The sequence below is a fragment of the Eimeria acervulina genome, genomic scaffold (assembly GCF_000499425.1).
Source record: "Eimeria acervulina Houghton genomic scaffold, Eah_scaff116, whole genome shotgun sequence".
Taxonomy (NCBI): domain Eukaryota; phylum Apicomplexa; class Conoidasida; order Eucoccidiorida; family Eimeriidae; genus Eimeria; species Eimeria acervulina.
The window spans coordinates 1-18,150 of NW_013550357.1; the positions used below are offsets into that span (position 1 = coordinate 1).

Here is an 18,150-nt window from a genome sequence, read left to right on the forward strand (position 1 = left end):
CTCCCTCCCCCCCCACCCCCAAACCCTAATAATAGCTGCTGGGTGGAGGTGCGTCTTCGGCCCCTTGTTGTTCCTTAGGAAGTTTTGATGATTTGGGGTGTATAGGGAGCATTAATGAATAAGTTTAGTTTGTTTTGTTAATTTATTTCAATTGAAGGTTTATAGCATAGAGGGAACGAGACAGTGCTTCATAGAGTCGGCTGAGGGAGGGTGTAGGGGGGCCTTCTCTGGAGGGGGCTGCTTGTTCATTAAGGTTATAGTACTTATTGTATATAAAAGAATAATAAAAAAGTAAAAAACAATAGAAGACTCATAAACAACTTGCGACTAAAGCTCGGGGCCCCACGCTGCGTTTGTGTGCGGAGTGAGGGTTGCGGCGGTGCGGTGATAGAAGAGGACAATAATACGTTTCTAAGGGGCAAGAAATAAATAAAATTAAATATATAATGGTATTAAACATTATTAATATGTGTAATGCAGACAAAAAACAAGAAAAGCTAAGCTAGGGAGCGATGAGTGGGGGCAGAGCAGCAGCAGCAGCAGCAGCAAGAGGCGGAGGTGTATATACAGCGCAGCAGCAGCAAATATTAATTTATTTCGGTGGGGGTCTGGTGTGTTGTAGACATTGTTTTTTAATTATTTCTTCTTCTCTTCAATTATCCCCGTCTCCTTCTTACGTTAATACCCTGGCTCTCTCTGTGTTCGTGGTTTGTTGCTCTCTCTCTCTCTCAGGCTCTCTCTCTCTCTCTCTCTTTCTCTTACTCTCTCTCTCCCTCCGTTTGAGGCCCCATACAGCGGGTTAAACCCCCCTTTCTTCTTTTTTGCACTTATTTGTTCGTCTAAAGCTATTAATATTGTTCAGGCTTCTTGAGGGGGGCCTCGAACTACCAGACACCCTCAGCAGCAAACTTGCAGCCATACATACCTTCAGCCTCCCCTGCACTGAGGGGTATACACAAAAAGAGAGACAGAGAGCGCAAGGGGAGCTCAAGGAGGGGCCCCGGGGGGCCCCGGAGGCCCTGCCTGTGTGCAGCTTCTTGGCTCCTGGGGAGAAGAGCAGATGCAGCAGCAGCTGCTGCAGCAGGAGCAGCAGCAGCAGCAGCACCACCACCACCACCACCAGCAGCACCATTATACATACTACTTCTAACACCTGTTTAAAAAAACAGCAGCAAATAGAGTAGAAGTTCTACAGGGCGTGGGGAGAGATGGTTTTTGAGGTGTATAGGCACCTGCTTCTGTGCATGCGTCAGCATGCATAGAGCGTTATACGCGCTGTACGTACACCAGGGCTCCTCATTGTATGCGACGAGCCTTATAGCTGCTGCTGCTACTGCTACTGCTGCAGTTGCTGCTGCTGCTGCCGCCGTTGCTGCTGCCGCTTCTAAGGGGCGGTCTCCGTTTCCGTCTGCGTGTATCTCTTCTTGGGGCCTGCAGCCTTGCTGCTGCTGCTGCTGTTGCTGCTGCTCATGCAGCTGGACAGCAGCAGCAAGAAGCGGTGCTGGCTGCAGCTGCCTTGCGGGGCATTAGTATAGGGTGTATATATATATATATATATATGCGCTTATTGTGTCTCCATTCGTTTTCTTTACGCTTGTCTCCTCGTCTCTGCTTTAACTGCAGCGGCTGTCTCCTCTGCAGCTTCGTTTATTTGCTTTTTAATTTGTTTTCTTGTCTGTCTTGCTTTTTAAAACCCCCAGACCTTATCCTTATATCTGTCTCCTTTCTGTCTCCTTTCTGTCTCCTTCCTGTCTCCTTCCTGTCTCTTATTATCATCTGTCTCCTCTATGGCTCCCTGCAGCAGCAGGACAGGGGGCGGCCCCCCAGCGCAAAGCAGCACTCGGGGGCCCCCCCCTCTGAGGGGCCCCCTGTCTCCGAGCAGCTGCATCTCTGTTGCTTCGCTGTCTCCTCACGGGGGCCCCTCACAAACAGAGGCCCCGAGACTTCAAAGAGATTTCTATGACTTTGTTGCTGTCGGCAAAGGAGGCTTCGGCAGAGTTTTAAGAGCAAAGCATAAGCTTGATGGAGAGGTATATGCAATTAAAATCATACAGGTAATCCATTTACTCTTACTCCTGCTGCTGCTGCTGCTGCTGCTGCTGCTGTTGCTGCTGTTGCTTTTGCTGATGCTGATGCTGCTGCTGCTGATGTTTTTCATGGTTGATGTTTCCTTTGGGTTTTCTGCTGCTGATGGTGCTGCCGCTGAGTGCTGCTGCTGCTGCTGCTGCTGCTGCTGCTGCTACTTGCTCTTGTGTCTTTTTGCTGCTGCTGCGGTTATATGTTGCTGCTGCTGCTATATGTTATAGCTGCTGCTGCTCCAATATGCTCAACATGTTTCTGCTGCTGCTGCTTCTGCTGCTACATGCTGTTGCTGCTGCTGCTCCAATATGCTCTACATGTTTCTGCTGCTGCTGCTGCTGCTGCTGCTGCTGCTGCTGCTCAGTTTACTGTTGACGCTCGCCACCTGGAGAGCAGGACCCACCGCTTTTTGCGTGAAGTGCAGTGCCTGAGGCAGCTGAGCAACAATCCTTATATTGTCAGATACTTCTCGTCTTGGTTAGAGACGAAGGCTCTTCCTGCTGCTTCTCAGACACAGGGGGGGGGCCCTGCAAGGACTCGTGCTGCTGCTGCTGCAGCTGCTGCTGCTGCAGCAGCAGCTGCTGCAGCAGCGGCGGCAGCCGCGCCTGCTGATGCACCAGGGAGCCCAGCTAAAGGGAATAATGCTGCAACAAAGAGATCAACAAAGATGCAGCAGCAACGAGCAGGGCCCCGCAGCAGCAGCAGCAGAAACAGAAACGGAGACAGAGACAGAGACAGAGACAGATATCTCGATGGACACTCAAGCGACATGCTGACAGCAGGAGGGGGCCCCCTCTTCTGTGCTCTGCGACAGGCTCCCCGCAGCCACGCAGCAGCAACGGAAGCTGCTGCTGCAGCTGCTGCTGCAGCAGCAGCAGCTGCTGCTGCTGCTGCTGTGGCCTCCGAGAGCCACAGCTGCCAACGTGTGCCTTCGAGCGACGGTTTCTGGTGTACAGACAGCTGCAGCGGAGACACAACAGGGGGCCTCAAGATATCTTTTAGGCTGCCGAGTGGGTCTCAGCTTCAGGATAGTGCAGCATTGGGGGCCCCCAATGGTGGGGGGGCCCCCCAGCAGCAGGAGACAGGAGGGAGGGGGCCCCAGCAGCAGCAGGAGACAGAGGGGGGCCCTGTCTGCTCAGCAGCTTCTGGAAAGGGTTCAGAGGCTGCTGCAACCTTAGCGGGGGGCCCCCGGGGGCCCCCCCGAGATCCTGCTGCTGCTGCTGACGCACATAACCACGGGGCCGCTGGGAGTCGCTGCGGCTGCTACGCTTCTTGTCTCTGCAGTACTGCTGCTCCTGCTCCTGCTGCTGCTGCACGTGCTGCAGCAGAGCTTAGGGGTGCAGCAGCACGCAAGACAAGCAGCAACAAAGATGATACAGAGACCCTCAGAGAGGGGCCCCCACAGGCGGTACGCGGGGTGTCTCCTCAAGGTGCAGGGGGGGCCCCCCCCCAGTCTGTAAAAGGAGACAGTGCGTGCATTGCAGGTCAGGGTCCTTCTCCTCGCTCTTCATCTCGGCGTCGTGGAGAGGGAGGGGGGGCCCCTGGGGGGCCCCCCCGTGGGGCCCCGCGGGGCCCGACAGCAGCGCAGGGTTTGCGAGAGGATGAGGGGGAGGCTGCAGCAGGAGCAGCAGGAGCAGCAGGAGCAGCAGGAGGGGCCCAAGAGAGACAGGGGGCGTGCGGGATAGTAGGGGGTCGTGTTCAGGTGTCTCTGCACATTCAAATGGAGTACTATCCTTTATCTTTAGAGCAATATATTGCAAGGACACCGACTGTACAGGGCCCTCAAGAAGCTCTCTTCTTATATCATTTAGTTGAAGGTGTCTCCTTTTGTCACAGTCAAGGGATTATACACCGCGATATTAAACCCTCTAACGTATTTCTTACTGCAGAGGGGACCCAGAGAATAGGAGACTTTGGCTTGGCTTTTAGAGAGGAGCTTAGCAGTGAACATCACAACCCGAACTTGGGGGGCCCCCATACACCAGGGGGCCCCCAGGGGGGCCCCCAAGGGGGGCCCCTTGGCGCTATCCGAACCCTGGGGACACCAGATACAGAGGAGAATCCAGCAGCAGCAGCAGCAGCAACAGCAACTGCAGCAACTGCAGCAACTGCAGCAGCAGCAACAACAACACTTGTGCCTTTGGAGCATGCTGCAGTCTCGCCGGGGACAACACCATCAACACCACCAACACCAGCAGCAGCAGCAGCAGCAGCAGCAGCAGCAGCAGCGGCGTCTCATGCAACAGGAGCGCAAATAGCAGCAGTGGAGTCTGCTGCATCGGCGTGCGGTTCCTCAGCAGCTTCACCCTCAGCGGCTCCAGTAGCAGCTGTAGCAGCAGGAGGAGCAGGAGGAAGCGGTGCTGCTGCTGCTGCTGCTGCTGCTGCTGCTGCATGCGTTGCTGCAGGCGGCAATCGAACACGGGGCGTAGGGACAACAGTTTATGCACCCCCAGAGCAGCTGCAAGGGGGACAGTACGGTAGTGCTGTTGATGTCTGGGCTCTAGGTATGTTAGGAGTAGACTTGTTTAGTAGAGCGGAGACAGTTATGGAGCGATGCGAGATACTAAGAAGAGCAAGAGAGGGGTGTCTCCCCGAAGGCCTTCGAGTTAAGTTTCCCGGTGTTGCTGCCTTCTGCAGTCTCTGTCTCCAAAGAGACCCTCAGAGAAGACCTGCAGCAAGTCAGCTTAAAACGTTGCTAGATCAGGGAGGCCTCTTCAGCTCCCTGCTGCGTGCAGCAGCAGCAGCAGCAGCAACACACCGCAGCAGCAGCAGCAGCAGTAGCACAACACAGCACCAGCAAGCACCGCCACCACCCCACGCACAACCGCCAGCTGCAACTGCAGCAGCAACAGCAGCAGGAGCTGTTGTTACTGTTGCTGCTGCAGAGGATGGGCTCCTCACTGATGTCGGTCTTCCGTTGCCACGCCCACTGCAGCAGCAGCAACAGCAACAGCAGCAGCAGCAGCAGCAGCAGTTGCAGCAACAGCAGCAGTTGCTGCATGCGAGCCGCGTGAGCTGCAAATCTGGGGGGGACATATATCTGGTGCCTCCGTCTCCGTTTGCTCTGTGCACTCCTAAAGTGTCTCCTTTGGGGCTGCATGAGGCTGGAGGAGGTGTCTCCTTTCAGCCTCTGGTGTCTCCATGTGGGAGTGTACGCTCTCCTCTGATGGGTGGAGTGGGTTGCAGCAGCTGCAGCCGTTGCAGCAGTTATAACGGTTGCAGCAGCAGCAGCAGCAACAGCAGCAGCAGCAGCAGCAGCAGCTGGGTTGAAGATCCGAGCGGGGGCTGCTGCAGCTGCTTGTTTCTCCCTGCGTCTGTTGAGATACGTTCACGCAAAGGCTTCTGGAAGCGGCGATGGGTCACTTTAGCTCTCTCACGGTGTCGTCTTTATGTTTATTCACAGCCGTCAGATATAAAACCGCGACAAGTGTTTGATCTGGGGGGCCCTGAGGGTTTTGCTGCAGTAGAAGTGCAGCTGCTGCAGCCACCAGAGACCCCAACAACTGCAGCAGATACGTCTCCTGATGGAGACGATCAGCGCTGCTGCTCTTGCTGCGAAGCAGCAGCAGCAGAACAGATCCGTTCATATGCATATCTTGATATTGATGTTGACTGGGGGGGCCTACCACCTCCAGCTGGAGGGGGGCCCCACCAGAGCTGCAGCAGCAAACCTGCAGAGCCTGCTGCTTCTCGTGCTGCAAGCCCTATGGCTGGAAGCATAACTCAACGCAGCCTCTTAAGGCCCTTCAGCAGCAGAACAGGGGGCCCCCAGCAGCAGCTTCTCTCCCCGAACGTGAACGTTATTGCAGCAAGAGGGGGCCCCTGTGCATGCGATAAAGAAAGACAGCATCAACCACCACACCCCGATACACACACTGCAGCAGCAGCTGCAGCAGCAGCAGCAGCAACAGCAACTCCAGCGAATAGACCAGCGCAACTTAAACCTGCTTCAGCAGCTACAGGAGCCACACTCGCACCCGCTGTTGCTCCTGCTTCTGCAGCTGCGGGTGCTGCTGCTGCACGCGGTGCTGCAGCACCTGCAGCAGCAGCAGCAGCAGTTGGTTCTTGCGTTGATTCAGTAGGAGGGAAGCTGTGCTTGGGGTCTCCTGCAACACCAATGCGAGGAGCAGCAGGTGGGCCCCGCTCAGCAGCAGCAGCAGCAGCAGCAGCAGGGACAGGAACAGCAGCAGGAACAGCAGCAGGAGGAAGGGTACGGGTGCCCCCAATAAAGGAGACAAAATCTCCTTTGGGCAGCAGCAGAGACACCTGCGAGGGAGGGGCTGTGTGGGCCTTAGTGCTGAAGGCTTCACCTTTAAGAGAAGATTTATGCATGCGTGTCTCCGTCGGGGCTGCTGACAGCAGGCAGAAGAGGACTCCTTGCAGCAACAGAGCTTGGCTTGAGGGGCTCTTAGGGATCATGCGTCAAGTGCAGCAGCAGCATCAGCAGCAGCAGCAGCAACAGCAGCAGCAGCAGCAGCAGCAACAGCAACAGCAGCAACAACAGCTGCTCTTGCAGCAGCAGCAAATCCAGTAGCAACTGCTGCACCGCTATTATGTGGAGGGCTACAATGGTAGCCCTACGCTTAGGTTTGGAGATTGAATAGTGCAGCAGCAGCAGCAGCAGCAGCAACAGCTGCAGCAGCAGCAGCAACTGCAACAGCAAGAACAACAACAATAACAGCAGCAATACGCATAGTATAGCACAGGGACAAAGGCAATAACAGCAACAGCAATACCAGCAGCGGCAGCAACAACAACGACAGCAACAGTGGCAGCAGCAGCAGCAGCAGCAGCAGCCGATGTTCTGCTGCTGCTGCAGCAAGTCACGAACGCGACAAGAAGAGACAGACAGCGTTTGTTGTTGGGGGCCCCCTTTGCCTAGAAGGGCAGCAGCAGCCATCTGGGGGGGCCCCCCCCTGAATAATATTGTCTTGTGTAGGGGCCCTAACAAACAAACAAGAGCGAAGAAAGGAGACAGTGCGAGCTGCATCCTTTCAAGGGCCCTCACAAAGTTTGTCTCCTCTGGGGGCCCCTCAAAGTTTGTTCAATCTGGGGGCCCTCCAGGTTTGTTCTATCTGGGGGCCCCTGTAAGGTTTGTCTGATTGAGGGGCCCCTCAAGGTTTGTATTATAGGGGGCCCCTTAATAATTATTAGGGGGTCTTCTATTAATGCCAAAGACAAACAGAGAAAAACAACAAGTGAATTAAAAATAAAAAAGATACTGCATGCATGCAGTCAAGGGCATCAAATATGCTCGTCGCCGTGGGAGTTATGAGGGCCTCTACAAAGAGGGTCTCCTTGAAGGGGGCCCCCAGGGGCCCCCAGAACGAGGGGCCCTTCGGGGGCCTCCTGAACGAGGGGCCTTATTAGGGGGCCCCAGAATGAGAGCCCCCTACAGGGTCTCTCACATTAGGGGCCTTATAAGTGGCCCCTAGAAAGAGGGGGCCCCTGAAGGGGCCCCTAAAATGAGGGGCCCTTCAAGGGGCCCCTAAAACGAGGGGGCCCCTAAAGGGGCCCCTAAAAAGAGAGGGCCCCTAAAGGGGCCCCGAAAATGAAAGGGCCCCTAAAGGGGGCCCTAAAATAAAGGGGGCCCTAAAGGGGGCCCTAAAATAAGGGGGCCCCTAAAGGGGCCCTTAATATGTGGGGACCCCTATAGGGGCCCCTAATATGAGGGGGCCCCTAAAGGGGCCCCTAATATGAGGGGGCCCCTATAGGGGCTCCAAGCATGAGGGGGGCCCCTTTAGGGGCCCCAAGCATGAGGGGGCCCCTTTAGGGGTCTCAAGCATGAGGGGGCCTCTTTAGGGGCCCCCCCCAATGAGGGGCCCTCCGAAGGGCCTTGAGCTTGAGGGGCACAGTTGGGGCCCCTAGGGCGAGGGGCCCGCGGGGGGCCCCCCTAGGGGGCCCCTCAGCAGTTGAGATGAGGAGGCATGAGGAGTTTTGTTGATTGTTTGTTTTTGCTGCGAGTTTGAAATACCCCTAGGGGGTGTTTTTCTCCTCCCTTTGTGCTGCAGATGCAGAAGTGTCTCCTTTTAGGAGACAGATAAGAGCTAAGGGGTTGAGGCTTTTACCTGCTTGATATTATTAAAGGGTGTCTCTGTAAAGAGACAAAAGGGCGAATAGACAAGGAGACAGTTTGTCTCAAGGGTTGCCATTATAAGGAGACAGTTCATATGCACGTGTCTCTCGCTCTCGCTATACATATATATATATATTTATTTTATACATTAAGGGCTAAGGGAGACAGGCAGAATAAGCAAACTGTAGACAGTAGAGGGCCCTTAGCGACAGAGGAGGGCCACGCAGTTGGAGACAGCAGAAAAAAGGAGACAGCAGGGCAGACGCAGAGGAGACAGAAAGAGAGAGAGGAGCATAGAGTTTTGTATGAATGTATATATGTTATATATATATTATATATATTATAGAATATATAGTTAAGATAATATATATATTTATATGTATATGCACGAGAGAGACGCATACACACAATAGCAAGAGTAGAGACATAGGGAGGGAGAGACGAACAAAAGGAGACGGGAGGAGACAGTAGATAAAAAGCAGTAGAGGCGTGCAAACAGAAGGAGACAGATAAAGCGAGACACCAATAGATAGAGAGAGAAGAAGACAAACAGGAGACATTAGAAGACAAGAAGAGAAGGGGACATGCGAAAGGAGACACTGAGTTAGATATATGCAGTAAGAGCTGCGTTTGTCTACAAAGGAGACAGACACCACAGCACCTCAAGAGACACCTGAGAGGCACAGCTGGGCTACAGTTGTTTATCTTTGTCTCCTTTTGTTTGCCTCTCTCTCTTTCTCTCTTTGTTTATCTCTCTTTCTGTTTGTTTGTCCAAGGGAGAGAGCCCTTGTGGGGGGCCTTAGGTGTCTCCTTTCTTCTGTCTGTCTCTTTTTGTCTCTCTTTGCTTTCTCTAACTCTCGGTTTTGTCTCTCCTCACTGTCTTGATGCCTCCTGAGGCCTTACTGCTTGATCGCTAAACCCTAAACACTGCGCACAACCTCTTCGACTAAACCCTAAACCCTAAACCCTAAACCCTAGTGGTGAGCTAAACCCTAAACCCTCAAGCGATTGATTGCATTCTCCCTGCTCTTTCCTTCCTGATTTGGGTTTATCTGTTCAGTTTGTCGTTCTTTTGTTCTGTCTTTTAAAAGGAGACAGCAAAGGAGACAGCAAAGGAGACAGTAAAGGAGACAGTAACGGCTGAGAGACATTGAAGAGTTAGTCTGTTTATCCCGATGGCCTCTAAGGCATTAATGCTTGTTTATGTTTATTTTTATTATTATTTTTTCGTAATGAGAAAGAGGCCCTTGTTGCTGCTCTCTTATTAAAGATAAAGGAGACAACAGGTGTCTCCTTTGCTGCCTTCAAGTGTCTCCTCTGCTGCCTCCAGGTGTCTCCTTACCCTAAAGGAGAACAGCACCGCACTCAGCAGGATCTTAACACAGCTTTTGTTTTTTTAAATGCACATTAGGAAAATAATAGATAGCAGGGGCCGCTAGAAAGAAGACGGGGGTCTCTATCCTTCTTCGCCTGCGGCCTGCTGCTGCTGCTGCTGCTGCTGCTGCTGCTGCTGCTGCTGCTGCAGTAGTTGTCTTTCCTCCTTTTATACCCCAGAACTTCTTTACACCATTCTAACTACATAAAAATAAAGAAGACAAACAAGAAGAAGAAGAATAATAAGAATAACAACAAAAGCAGCAGCAACAGCAGCAACAGCAGCAGCAGCAGCAGCAGATGGGGGCCGCTAGCTGCTGCTGCTGCTCGGCCTCGAGGCCCCCCGTCTCGAGGCCTGTCTCCTTTTCGTTCTTCAAGATACTCCCAGAGCTGAACACATTTAAATGTGTCTGTTTATTTTTGCTCTTTTAAGCCCCTCTTCTTCGCAGTAAGTGTCTCCGCAGAGGCTACATGAAGTGTCTCCTTTCTCTCTGCTGCTGAAGGAGGAGACACCTCCAAGAAGGCCTTTTGGGACCGTCTCGGGATCGTTTGGGGATCGTCTGGGGATCGTCTCCAGATTGTCTCCCTTTTAGTTTCTGCGTCTATTTGAGGTGTACGTACACCTGAGAAACAATGAAGCGAGCTATTATTGTCTCTGCTTCTCTTGCTTTCATCTGTCTCTCTTTTGCAGGCGCAGCAGGGCAGCAGCAGCAGCAAAATGAACAGCAGCTACCCCCTTTTGTTGCTCCTGCTGACCCCAATGCAACAGATGACGCAAACTTTGCGCAGCAAGAACCAGACCTGTCATCCCCTGACAGTACGAGCACGAGCACCAGCAGCAGCATCAGCAGCACCAGCAGCAGCAGCACCAGCACCAGCAGCAGCAGCAGCAGCACCAGCAGCAGCACCAGCACCAGCAGCAGCTTTATACCACAAGAGGGAGAAGCCTTCTGGCTGTGGACTCGCTTCGTCTCAGAGACATTTGACACGATGTATAAGCGCTTAGAGGTTTCGTCTCCTTTCTTTGAAGGAGACACTCGTACAGCAGCAAATAAAGCAAAGAGACACAGGAAGAAGTCTAAAAGTCAGAGGCGTCGCGAAGCTTACTTGCAGCAGAAGGCAGCAGAGACAGGTGAAGCCTTAAGAAAATGGATACGCCTCATGATGGTGGATGGCATGCAGCAGCAGCAGCAGCAGCAGCAGCAGCAGCAGCAGCAAGAGGGAGGTGGGGACTCTTTTGTATCACCTCTTGGTGTCTCCCCCGAAGAGATAGAAGCAGCAATGAAGGAGACAGTTGATGTAACGGGGGTGCTGCTGCGAGAGGCCTCCAAGCAGCACCACGTACCCCCTAGTCTTCTACTGTCTCCTTTTAGCCCTTTGTTCCCTCCGCCTAAGACAGAGGATCTACTTGCAGCAGAAGAAGAGGTTGAGCGCTGCAGACAGCATCAGCAAGCAGTACAAGCAGCAGCAGCAACAGAATCAGCAACAGCAGCAGGAACAGAAGCAGAATCAGCAGCAGCAGCAGCTGGAGACACTTCGACAGTGCAAGCCAGGCATCACCTATGCAAAGCCCTAAAAGGACTCAAAAGAAAAGCAGAGACAAATCTAATTACTGCTTCTTATTATATGAGTGCGCTTCAGACGCTAATGGATAAGGTTGCTGCTACTAGGCAGCAGAAAGCCCCTCTTAGTGTATCGCTGCAGCACTGGGGAGATGTAAGCAGAACAGCAGCATCTGTCTTGGACAGGCTCAAGGAAGTGCTGCCTTCACACGAATCGGGGCCCTCAGCAGCAGCAGCAGCGGCAGCAGCAGAGCAGCTTGCGCCTAACACCCCACAAAACCCCTCTCTCCCTGGATCGCCTTCTTTTGTCGATCCCCAAGGAGATGCTGCTGAAACAAAACCCGAAGCAGCAAAGGAGACATCTGATGCATTTAATCAGCAGCAAGGAGAGGAGACATCTAACGCTCAACCAGCACCAGGAGCACCCAACGCCACATCTATGCGGGTTCGGCTCTCAGACCTTCGTAATGTCCTAAGTAAATGATGCTGCTGCAGCAGCAACAGCAGCAGCAGCAGCAACAGCAGCAGCAGCAGCAGAAGCAACTGTCTCCTTCTTCTTCCGCACCAGCAAACAACAACAAACGAGTTATACATCGACACACCCACTGCCGTCTCCTCTGCACACAAACGGCTGCGCGCCCTCCTTCCTCTGAAATATCAGCTAGCTAGCTAGCTAGCTAGCTGGCTAGCTATCTACCGAGCTATCTACCTAGCTTAGAACATAGCTGCCTGGCTAGCTATCTGGCTAGCTAACTAGCTACTTCGCTAGCTAGCCGGCTTCTGCGATGTCTGCACGTTTGCTGCAGGGCTGCAGCAAGCGCCCCTGTTGCTGTCGAGCTAGCTAGCTAGCTAGCTAGCTAGCTAGCTAGCTAGATGCTGCGACCACCGTGCAGCTAGCTGCAAACATGTAGTTAGATTGATTATACACTTCAGCATTACCCGTTCGTGCTGCTGCTGCTGCTAGCAGACGGACAGTAAAATAAAAAGAGACACATGAAGTAAACCCTAAACCCTGTTGTGAGGGTTTAGGGTTTATAGGGTTTATGAAACCCTAGACCCTCCTTTGAGGGTTTAGGGTTTTCCCTTCAAACCCTAAACCCTCGTTTGAGGGTTTAGAGTTAATTATTTATTTCTTTCGTTCTTGAAACCATTTTGTCTCCTTGCGTCGCTGTCCATCAGGGCCCTGCAGCACTAACTGTCTCCTTCTTCCTTTTTGTTGGTTGGCTACGTGCTGCTGCAGCTGCTGCTGCAGCTGCTTCAGCCTCTGGGCGTGCTGCAGTGCTGCCTGCATCTTCTCATATGTCTCCTGCCCCCCGTCTCTGTCTCTGCTGCTCTCTGCTGCGCTTCCTTCATCGCTCTCCTCCCCTGCTGCTGCTTCTGCTGCTGCTGCTGCTGCTGCACGCTGTTGTTGCTTCTTGGGTTTCTTCGCCAGCTTCATCCAGCGGCAGTCTGAGTCGCTGCCGGACTCATCTGATGTTTCTGCTGCTGCTGCTGGGTCTTGCTGCTGCTGCTGCTGCTGCTGCTGCTGCTGTTCCGTGTCTTCATCGGCATCGGTTGCTTCTGTCTCTGCCTCAGAGTCTGAAAGATTGATGTGCTGCTGCCTTGCTGCTGCTGTTTTTGAGAAGCCGCTTCCAACAGTTGCTGCTAGACTTCTGATCTTTTGCTGCAGTGTTTGCTGCTTGAGTTGCAGCAGCGCAGCAGCAGTGGTGGTTGCCCTTTGCTGCAGCAGGAGCAGCTGCTTCCTTGTCTCTTTTTGTTTTTTGCTGCTGCGGCTGGAGACGAGGGCGTTGCGGGCCTGCAGCTTGAAAGCAGTAGCAGCAGCAGCAGCAGCAGCTCTTGGGGTCGGAGCAGCAGCAACAGCAGCAGCAGCATCACTCTGTGCTAGCAGCACAAGCCCTGCATTATCTTTTGCTTTGCTTTTTCCTACTCTCTCAACTTGCTGCGCTCTCAGCATGCTGCAGCTAAACTCATTAGGGTTTGCTGTTCTTGCTTTCTCTGCTAAGTGCAGCAGCAGCTGCTGCTGCTGCTTATATCTTCTTGCTCGCTGCTGCCAGTCTCTCTTCTTCTCTAATATCCCTACACGCTGCTCTCTCCCTTCAGCCTGTCTCCTTTCTCTGTACGCCCGCCGCTTGACTAGCTGCTGCAGAGGCCCAGCCATCTTAGCAAGAGATAGCAGCAGCAGCAGCAGCAGCAGCAGCAGCAGCGGCGGGAGCAGCTACTAAAAGGTAAAAAGAAATGAACAACGACAATTTACTAAAAGGAGACAATACAAAACAACAAAAAAAAACAAAGGAGACAATAAATAGCAGCAAATGTTACAGCCGCCAAGGAAGAAAACGCTTAAGATGCAGCACACGAAACGAACAACCTGCTGCTGCTGCTGCTGTTGCTGCTCCTTCAGCTGCTGCTGCTGCTGTTGTTGATGCTCCTTCTGCTGGTGCTGCTATTCCTTCTGTTGCTGCTGCTTCTCCTGCTGCTGCTGCTCTTTCCCCTGCTGCTGTTGCTGCTGCTGCTGCTGCTGCTGCTGCTGCATGCGGCTGAGGTACAGCCAGCAGCAATTCTTTCCGTACGGAGTTCGCAAGGCGGAGGGCCCCACAGATGCGGCGGCAGCAAATTGAGGGGTCGAGCAGCAGCAGCAAATAGGGGGCGTGCTGCTGGTGCTGCAGCAAACCCTTCCTCCCCCTGCTGCTGCTCCTGCTGCTCCTACTGCTGCTCCTGCTGCTGCTGCTGCTGCTGCTGCTGCTGTACAGCAGCAGGTCCACCCCAAACTGCACGCCGTCGCGGGTCTGCCAGCCCCGTTGCTGCAGCGCGCGGCGGAGTGCTGCTAGCTGCTGCTCCCGCTGCTGCTGCTGCTGCTGCTGTCGCTGTTGCCGCATGCGGAACTTCCTTCTGCGGCAGGCCCTCCTTCCACTGCTACAGCAGCAGCAGCAGCAGCAGCAACAGCAGCAGCAGCAGCAGCCGGGAAGGGGCCTACGCGGAGATGTGGGGTCAGCAGAGCACTCCTCCTTACAACAAAACAAAAAACTGTTTTATATTTGTTTATATAATGATAAACAAATTAAAATGCTAATAAAAAATAGCAAGTATAGAGCAGCAGCAGCAGCTGCTGCTGCTGCTGCTGCAACAGCAGCTGCAGCCACTGCTCGCATAGTCGCCTCCCCCCGCATACGAGAAGCTGAGCAGCAACAGCCGCAGCCGCAGCAGCAGCAGCAGCAGCAGCGGCTGAAGTAGGAGGTTGTATTGAGTGTGTACACTGCAAATATAACAGAAGAAGGAGCTATTAATATAAATAGGGTAAAGCTGTCTCCTTTGCTGCTGTCTCCTTTTGCTGCTGTCTCCTCTCGCCATCCTTTGCTGCTGCTGCTGCTGCTGTTGCTTGACGCAGCAGTCGTTTGTGCTGCTTCTCGTGTGTCTGCGCAGCTCTTTGTTTCTCTTATTTGCTGCTGTTTGTCTCTTCTTCTCATTTTTTCGTCTTTCTTCTTCTTACTTCTCATCTTCTGCTGCTCTCTCTTTGTCTCCTTGTCTTTGTCGCTCTGTCTCTGTCTCCGTGGCTACCCCCCTTTGACTCGCTGCTGCATACAGCAGAGGAGCCTAGCTGTCTCCTCTAGCAGCAGCAGCTTCATATTTGCTGCAGCAGCAGCTACTGCTTCTTTCATGCAGCAGCAGCAGCTGCTGCTGCTGCTGCTGATCCTGCAAACAGTCAGCAGAACCCGTTGAGACACACAGCAGCAGCAGCAGCAGCAATAACAGCAACAGCTGCTGCTGCTGCTGCCTCGCTTAGTTTCACGTTGTCTCCCTTGAGGTTTGTGCTGTCTTCAGGGTCTCCTGGTTGCAACAGCAGCAGCAACAGCAGCAACAGCAGCAGCAGCAACAGCAACAGCAGCAGTTTGATTGAAGATGGGTTGGTTTGAGGGTCATTGCGCTTGCTGCGAGCAGCTGCTGCAGCGAGCATCCCGCTGTCCCTTTATGTCTTGTCTCCTTCTCGGGCTTGCAGCTCTGATGACCCTTCGTTTGCTGTTCAGACTTGTCTCCTGTCTCCTCGCTGTTATGAAGGTTAGACGAGCGTCTCCTTTCTGTCTCCTTTCTTCATCTGTCTCCTTTCTGTCTCCTTTACACTATCTGTCTCCTTTCTGTCTCCTTTGCGCGATCTGTCTCCTTTCTGTCTCCTTTCTGTCCCCTTGTTGTCTCCTTGTTGTCTGCTTTACAGTATGTGTCTCCTTTGTGTCTGCTTTACAGCATCTGTCTCCTTGCTGTCTCCTTTCTGTCCCCTTGTTGTCTGCTTTACAGTATGTGTCCCCTCCGTGTCTCCTTTATGTCTCCTTTACAGCATCTGTCTCCTCTCTGTCTCCTTTCTGTCTCCTTTATGTGTCTCTGCTTTCTGTCTCCTTTACAGTATCTGTCTCCTCTTTCTGTCTCCTTTCTGTCTCCTTTGCGCTTTCTGTCTCCTCTCTGTCTCCTCTCTGTCTCCTCTCTGTCTCCTCTCTGTCTCCTCTCTGTCTCCTCTCTGTCTCCTTTCTGTCTCCTTTGTGTCTCTGCTTTCTGTCTCCTTTACGCTATCTGTCTCCTTTATGTGTCTCCTTTGTGTGTGCTTTACAGTATGTGTCTCCTTTGTGTCTGCTTTACAGTATGTGTCTCCTTTGTGTCTCCTTTACAGTACGTGTCTCCTTTCTGTCTCCTTTACAGTATGTGTCTCCATTATGTGTCTCCTTTGTGTCTCCTTTTTGCGAAGCGTTTGTACGGAGGCGTTGATTTGCTGAGTTACGGTGAATGGGCGGTGATAACGGGGGCCTCAGACGGCATAGGCAGAGCTTTAGCTAGCCAGCTAGCCAAGCGAGGGTTTAAGAAGATTCTTCTTATTGCTAGAAATGATAATAAACTCAAAGATGTTGCTACAGAGGTATTCTCCTGCTGCTCCTCTCATGCTCCTGTTGCTGCTGCTGCTGCTGTGATGATGCTCATGCTGCTGCTGTTCTGATGCTGATGCTGATGCTACTGCTGTTCTAATACTGCTGTTCTAATGCTGCTGTTCTGCTGCTGCTGCTGCTGCTGTTCTAATGCTGCTGCTGGTGTCATGCTGCTGCTGTGTTGCAGCTCTGCTGCTGCTGCTGCTGCTGTTTGTGTAGACCTAAACCAGCGCTGCCTCTAAAACCCATTGTTGCTGCTACTATTGCTGCTGCTACTATTGCTGCTGCTGCTGTTGCTGCTGCTGCAGCTGGAGCTAGTTGCGCCGACTCCGGTGAAGGTTTCTCGTTTGATTATAGATTTTGCTGCTGAGTCGGCTGAGGAGATATTTAAGAAAGTATCTGAGGCAGTAAAGGGACAGCAAATTGGTGTTCTAATTAATAACGTCGGCATCTCTTACCCCCATGCAATGGTAATCATGCTGCTGCTGCTGCTGCTGCTGCTGCTGCTGCTGCTGCTGCTGCTGCTGTTGCAGTCAATCCCCCTTGCTGCTGCTGCTGTTGCTGCTGCAGTCAACCCCCCTTGGTGCTGCTGCTGTTGCTGCTTCTGTTGCTGCGGAGGCGCGGTTGGAAAGCGATATTTTGGGGTGGCGCCTTAAGGGAAGAGGGTTTAGGGTTTAGGGTTTAGGGTTTAGGGTTTAGGGTTTGGGGTTTAGGGTTTCGAGTGGGTTTGGGGAGAGGCGTTGTCGCTGACAGTGTGCATAGGGAGAGGGCCTTCTGTTCTGTTCTGGCATAAAGTTAAGCGTTTAGGGTTTAGGGTTTAGGGTTTAGGGTTTGTGCATGCGTGCAGAGATGAAGGCGCGGAAGAAGGGTTTAATTGTTTGCGTAGGGAGTGGGGCCTCAGAGCTGCCTTCAGATCCTCTCTATGCTGCTTATGCTGCAACGAAAGGAGCATCGGAGGCCTTCTGTCGCTCTCTACAAGTAGGGTTTAGGGTTTAGGGTTTAGTGTTTAGGGTTTGAACTGGGGCTGGGAGAGGAGGGCTGGCTCTGGTGTGGGGTCTGTGACCGATGCTCCTCGTGCTGCTGCTGCTGCTGCTGCTGCTGCACTTGCTGCTGCTGCTGCTATGCTTACTGCTGCTGCGTTTGCTGCTGTTGCTGCCTCTGCACTGGCTGCTGCTGCTGCTGCTGCTGCGTGCACTGTCTGCTGGTGCTGCGTTTGCTGCTGCTGCTTCTGCACTGTGTGCTGCTGCTGCGTTTGCTGCTGCTGCTGCTGCTGCTGCTGCTGCAGGTAGAAGCAGCAGGCTTTGGAATTGACGTGCAGTGCCACGTGCCGCTGCTGGTGACGACAAAACTATCAAAGTGCAAAACCCCAGGCATCCTCCGCCCAACCCCAGAAGCGTAAACCCTAAACCCTAAACCCTAAACCCTAAGCCCGAGTAAACCCTAAGGATACAGTAAATCCTAATCATACACTCTAACTAAACCCTAATATCTTGTAGAAAGACGTATTTATAAACCCCTAGAATATAAAACCCCAGGCTTCATCCCCCCAACCCCAGACGCGTAAACCCTAAACCCTAAACCCTAGTAAAGCCAAAGGATGATAAACTCTTACACGAAACCCTAAACCCTTGTAAACCCTAGCACTAAACCCTAATCCCGGTGTCTCCTTCAGAGCGCTGAAGGCCAACAAACCCTAAACCCTAAACCCTGCTTCCTTACTTGAAAGAGCGGCTCATGTGTATAAAACCCTAAACCCTAAACCCTAAACCCTCGGGTGACGGGGACAGCGAGGTGCTGCGTTATTGGTGTGGGGTTTTTTTGTCTCCCTTTGCAGTGGAGCTAGACGAATAAGGGTTTAGGGTTTAGGGTTTAGGGTTTGTTGCGTTCAGGTATGCTGCAACGGCATTGAGGTGTATGAGCAGGGCTCGCAGCTGCTGCCACCCCACAGTGTCTCCGCACTGGTCGCATGCAGCAGCACTTTGTGTCTCCAATCTGCTTCCTCGGAAGGTGTGGGGTAATTACAGATTAAGCGAATGCCTCAGCATCAGAAAAAGAGCACTCAAAAAACTCGTAAGGACATACGAATCCTGCTGCTGCTGCTCCTGCTCCTGTTGCTGCTGCTGCTGCTGCTGCTCTTGGTGGTGGTGGTTGTGCT

General features: G+C 52.9%; 5 protein-coding genes across 5 annotated transcripts; 3 read left to right on the forward strand and 2 right to left on the reverse strand.

Annotated features, from left to right (window-relative positions):
* Window positions 1-2,848: 2,848 nt before the first annotated feature.
* EAH_00017880 (PIK3R4 kinase-related protein (incomplete catalytic triad), putative) lies at window positions 2,849-6,613 on the forward strand (the record flags this gene model as incomplete). The annotated part of the gene is made up of 1 exon (XM_013397555.1): window positions 2,849-6,613. The coding sequence occupies one exon, from the start codon at window positions 2,849-2,851 to the stop codon at window positions 6,611-6,613; it is 3,765 nt and encodes a 1,254-aa protein (XP_013253009.1).
* Window positions 6,614-10,162: 3,549 nt separating this feature from the next.
* Window positions 10,163-11,575, forward strand: EAH_00017890 (hypothetical protein; the record flags this gene model as incomplete). The annotated part of the gene is made up of 1 exon (XM_013397556.1): window positions 10,163-11,575. The coding sequence occupies one exon, from the start codon at window positions 10,163-10,165 to the stop codon at window positions 11,573-11,575; it is 1,413 nt and encodes a 470-aa protein (XP_013253010.1).
* A 642-nt stretch (window positions 11,576-12,217) lies between these two features.
* Window positions 12,218-13,249, reverse strand: EAH_00017900 (hypothetical protein, conserved; the record flags this gene model as incomplete). The annotated part of the gene is made up of 1 exon (XM_013397557.1): window positions 12,218-13,249. One exon carries the CDS (start codon window positions 13,247-13,249, stop codon window positions 12,218-12,220), a length of 1,032 nt encoding a protein of 343 aa, XP_013253011.1.
* Window positions 13,250-13,406: 157 nt separating this feature from the next.
* Window positions 13,407-13,967, reverse strand: EAH_00017910 (hypothetical protein; the record flags this gene model as incomplete). Its single annotated transcript, XM_013397558.1, has 1 exon — window positions 13,407-13,967. One exon carries the CDS (start codon window positions 13,965-13,967, stop codon window positions 13,407-13,409), a length of 561 nt encoding a protein of 186 aa, XP_013253012.1.
* Window positions 13,968-15,090: 1,123 nt separating this feature from the next.
* EAH_00017920 (3-ketoacyl-CoA reductase, putative) lies at window positions 15,091-18,013 on the forward strand (the record flags this gene model as incomplete). The annotated part of the gene is made up of 5 exons (XM_013397559.1): window positions 15,091-15,144; window positions 15,746-15,988; window positions 16,304-16,421; window positions 16,843-16,973; window positions 17,885-18,013. The coding sequence occupies 5 exons, from the start codon at window positions 15,091-15,093 to the stop codon at window positions 18,011-18,013; spliced, it is 675 nt and encodes a 224-aa protein (XP_013253013.1).
* Between the last annotated feature and the right edge of the window lie 137 nt (window positions 18,014-18,150).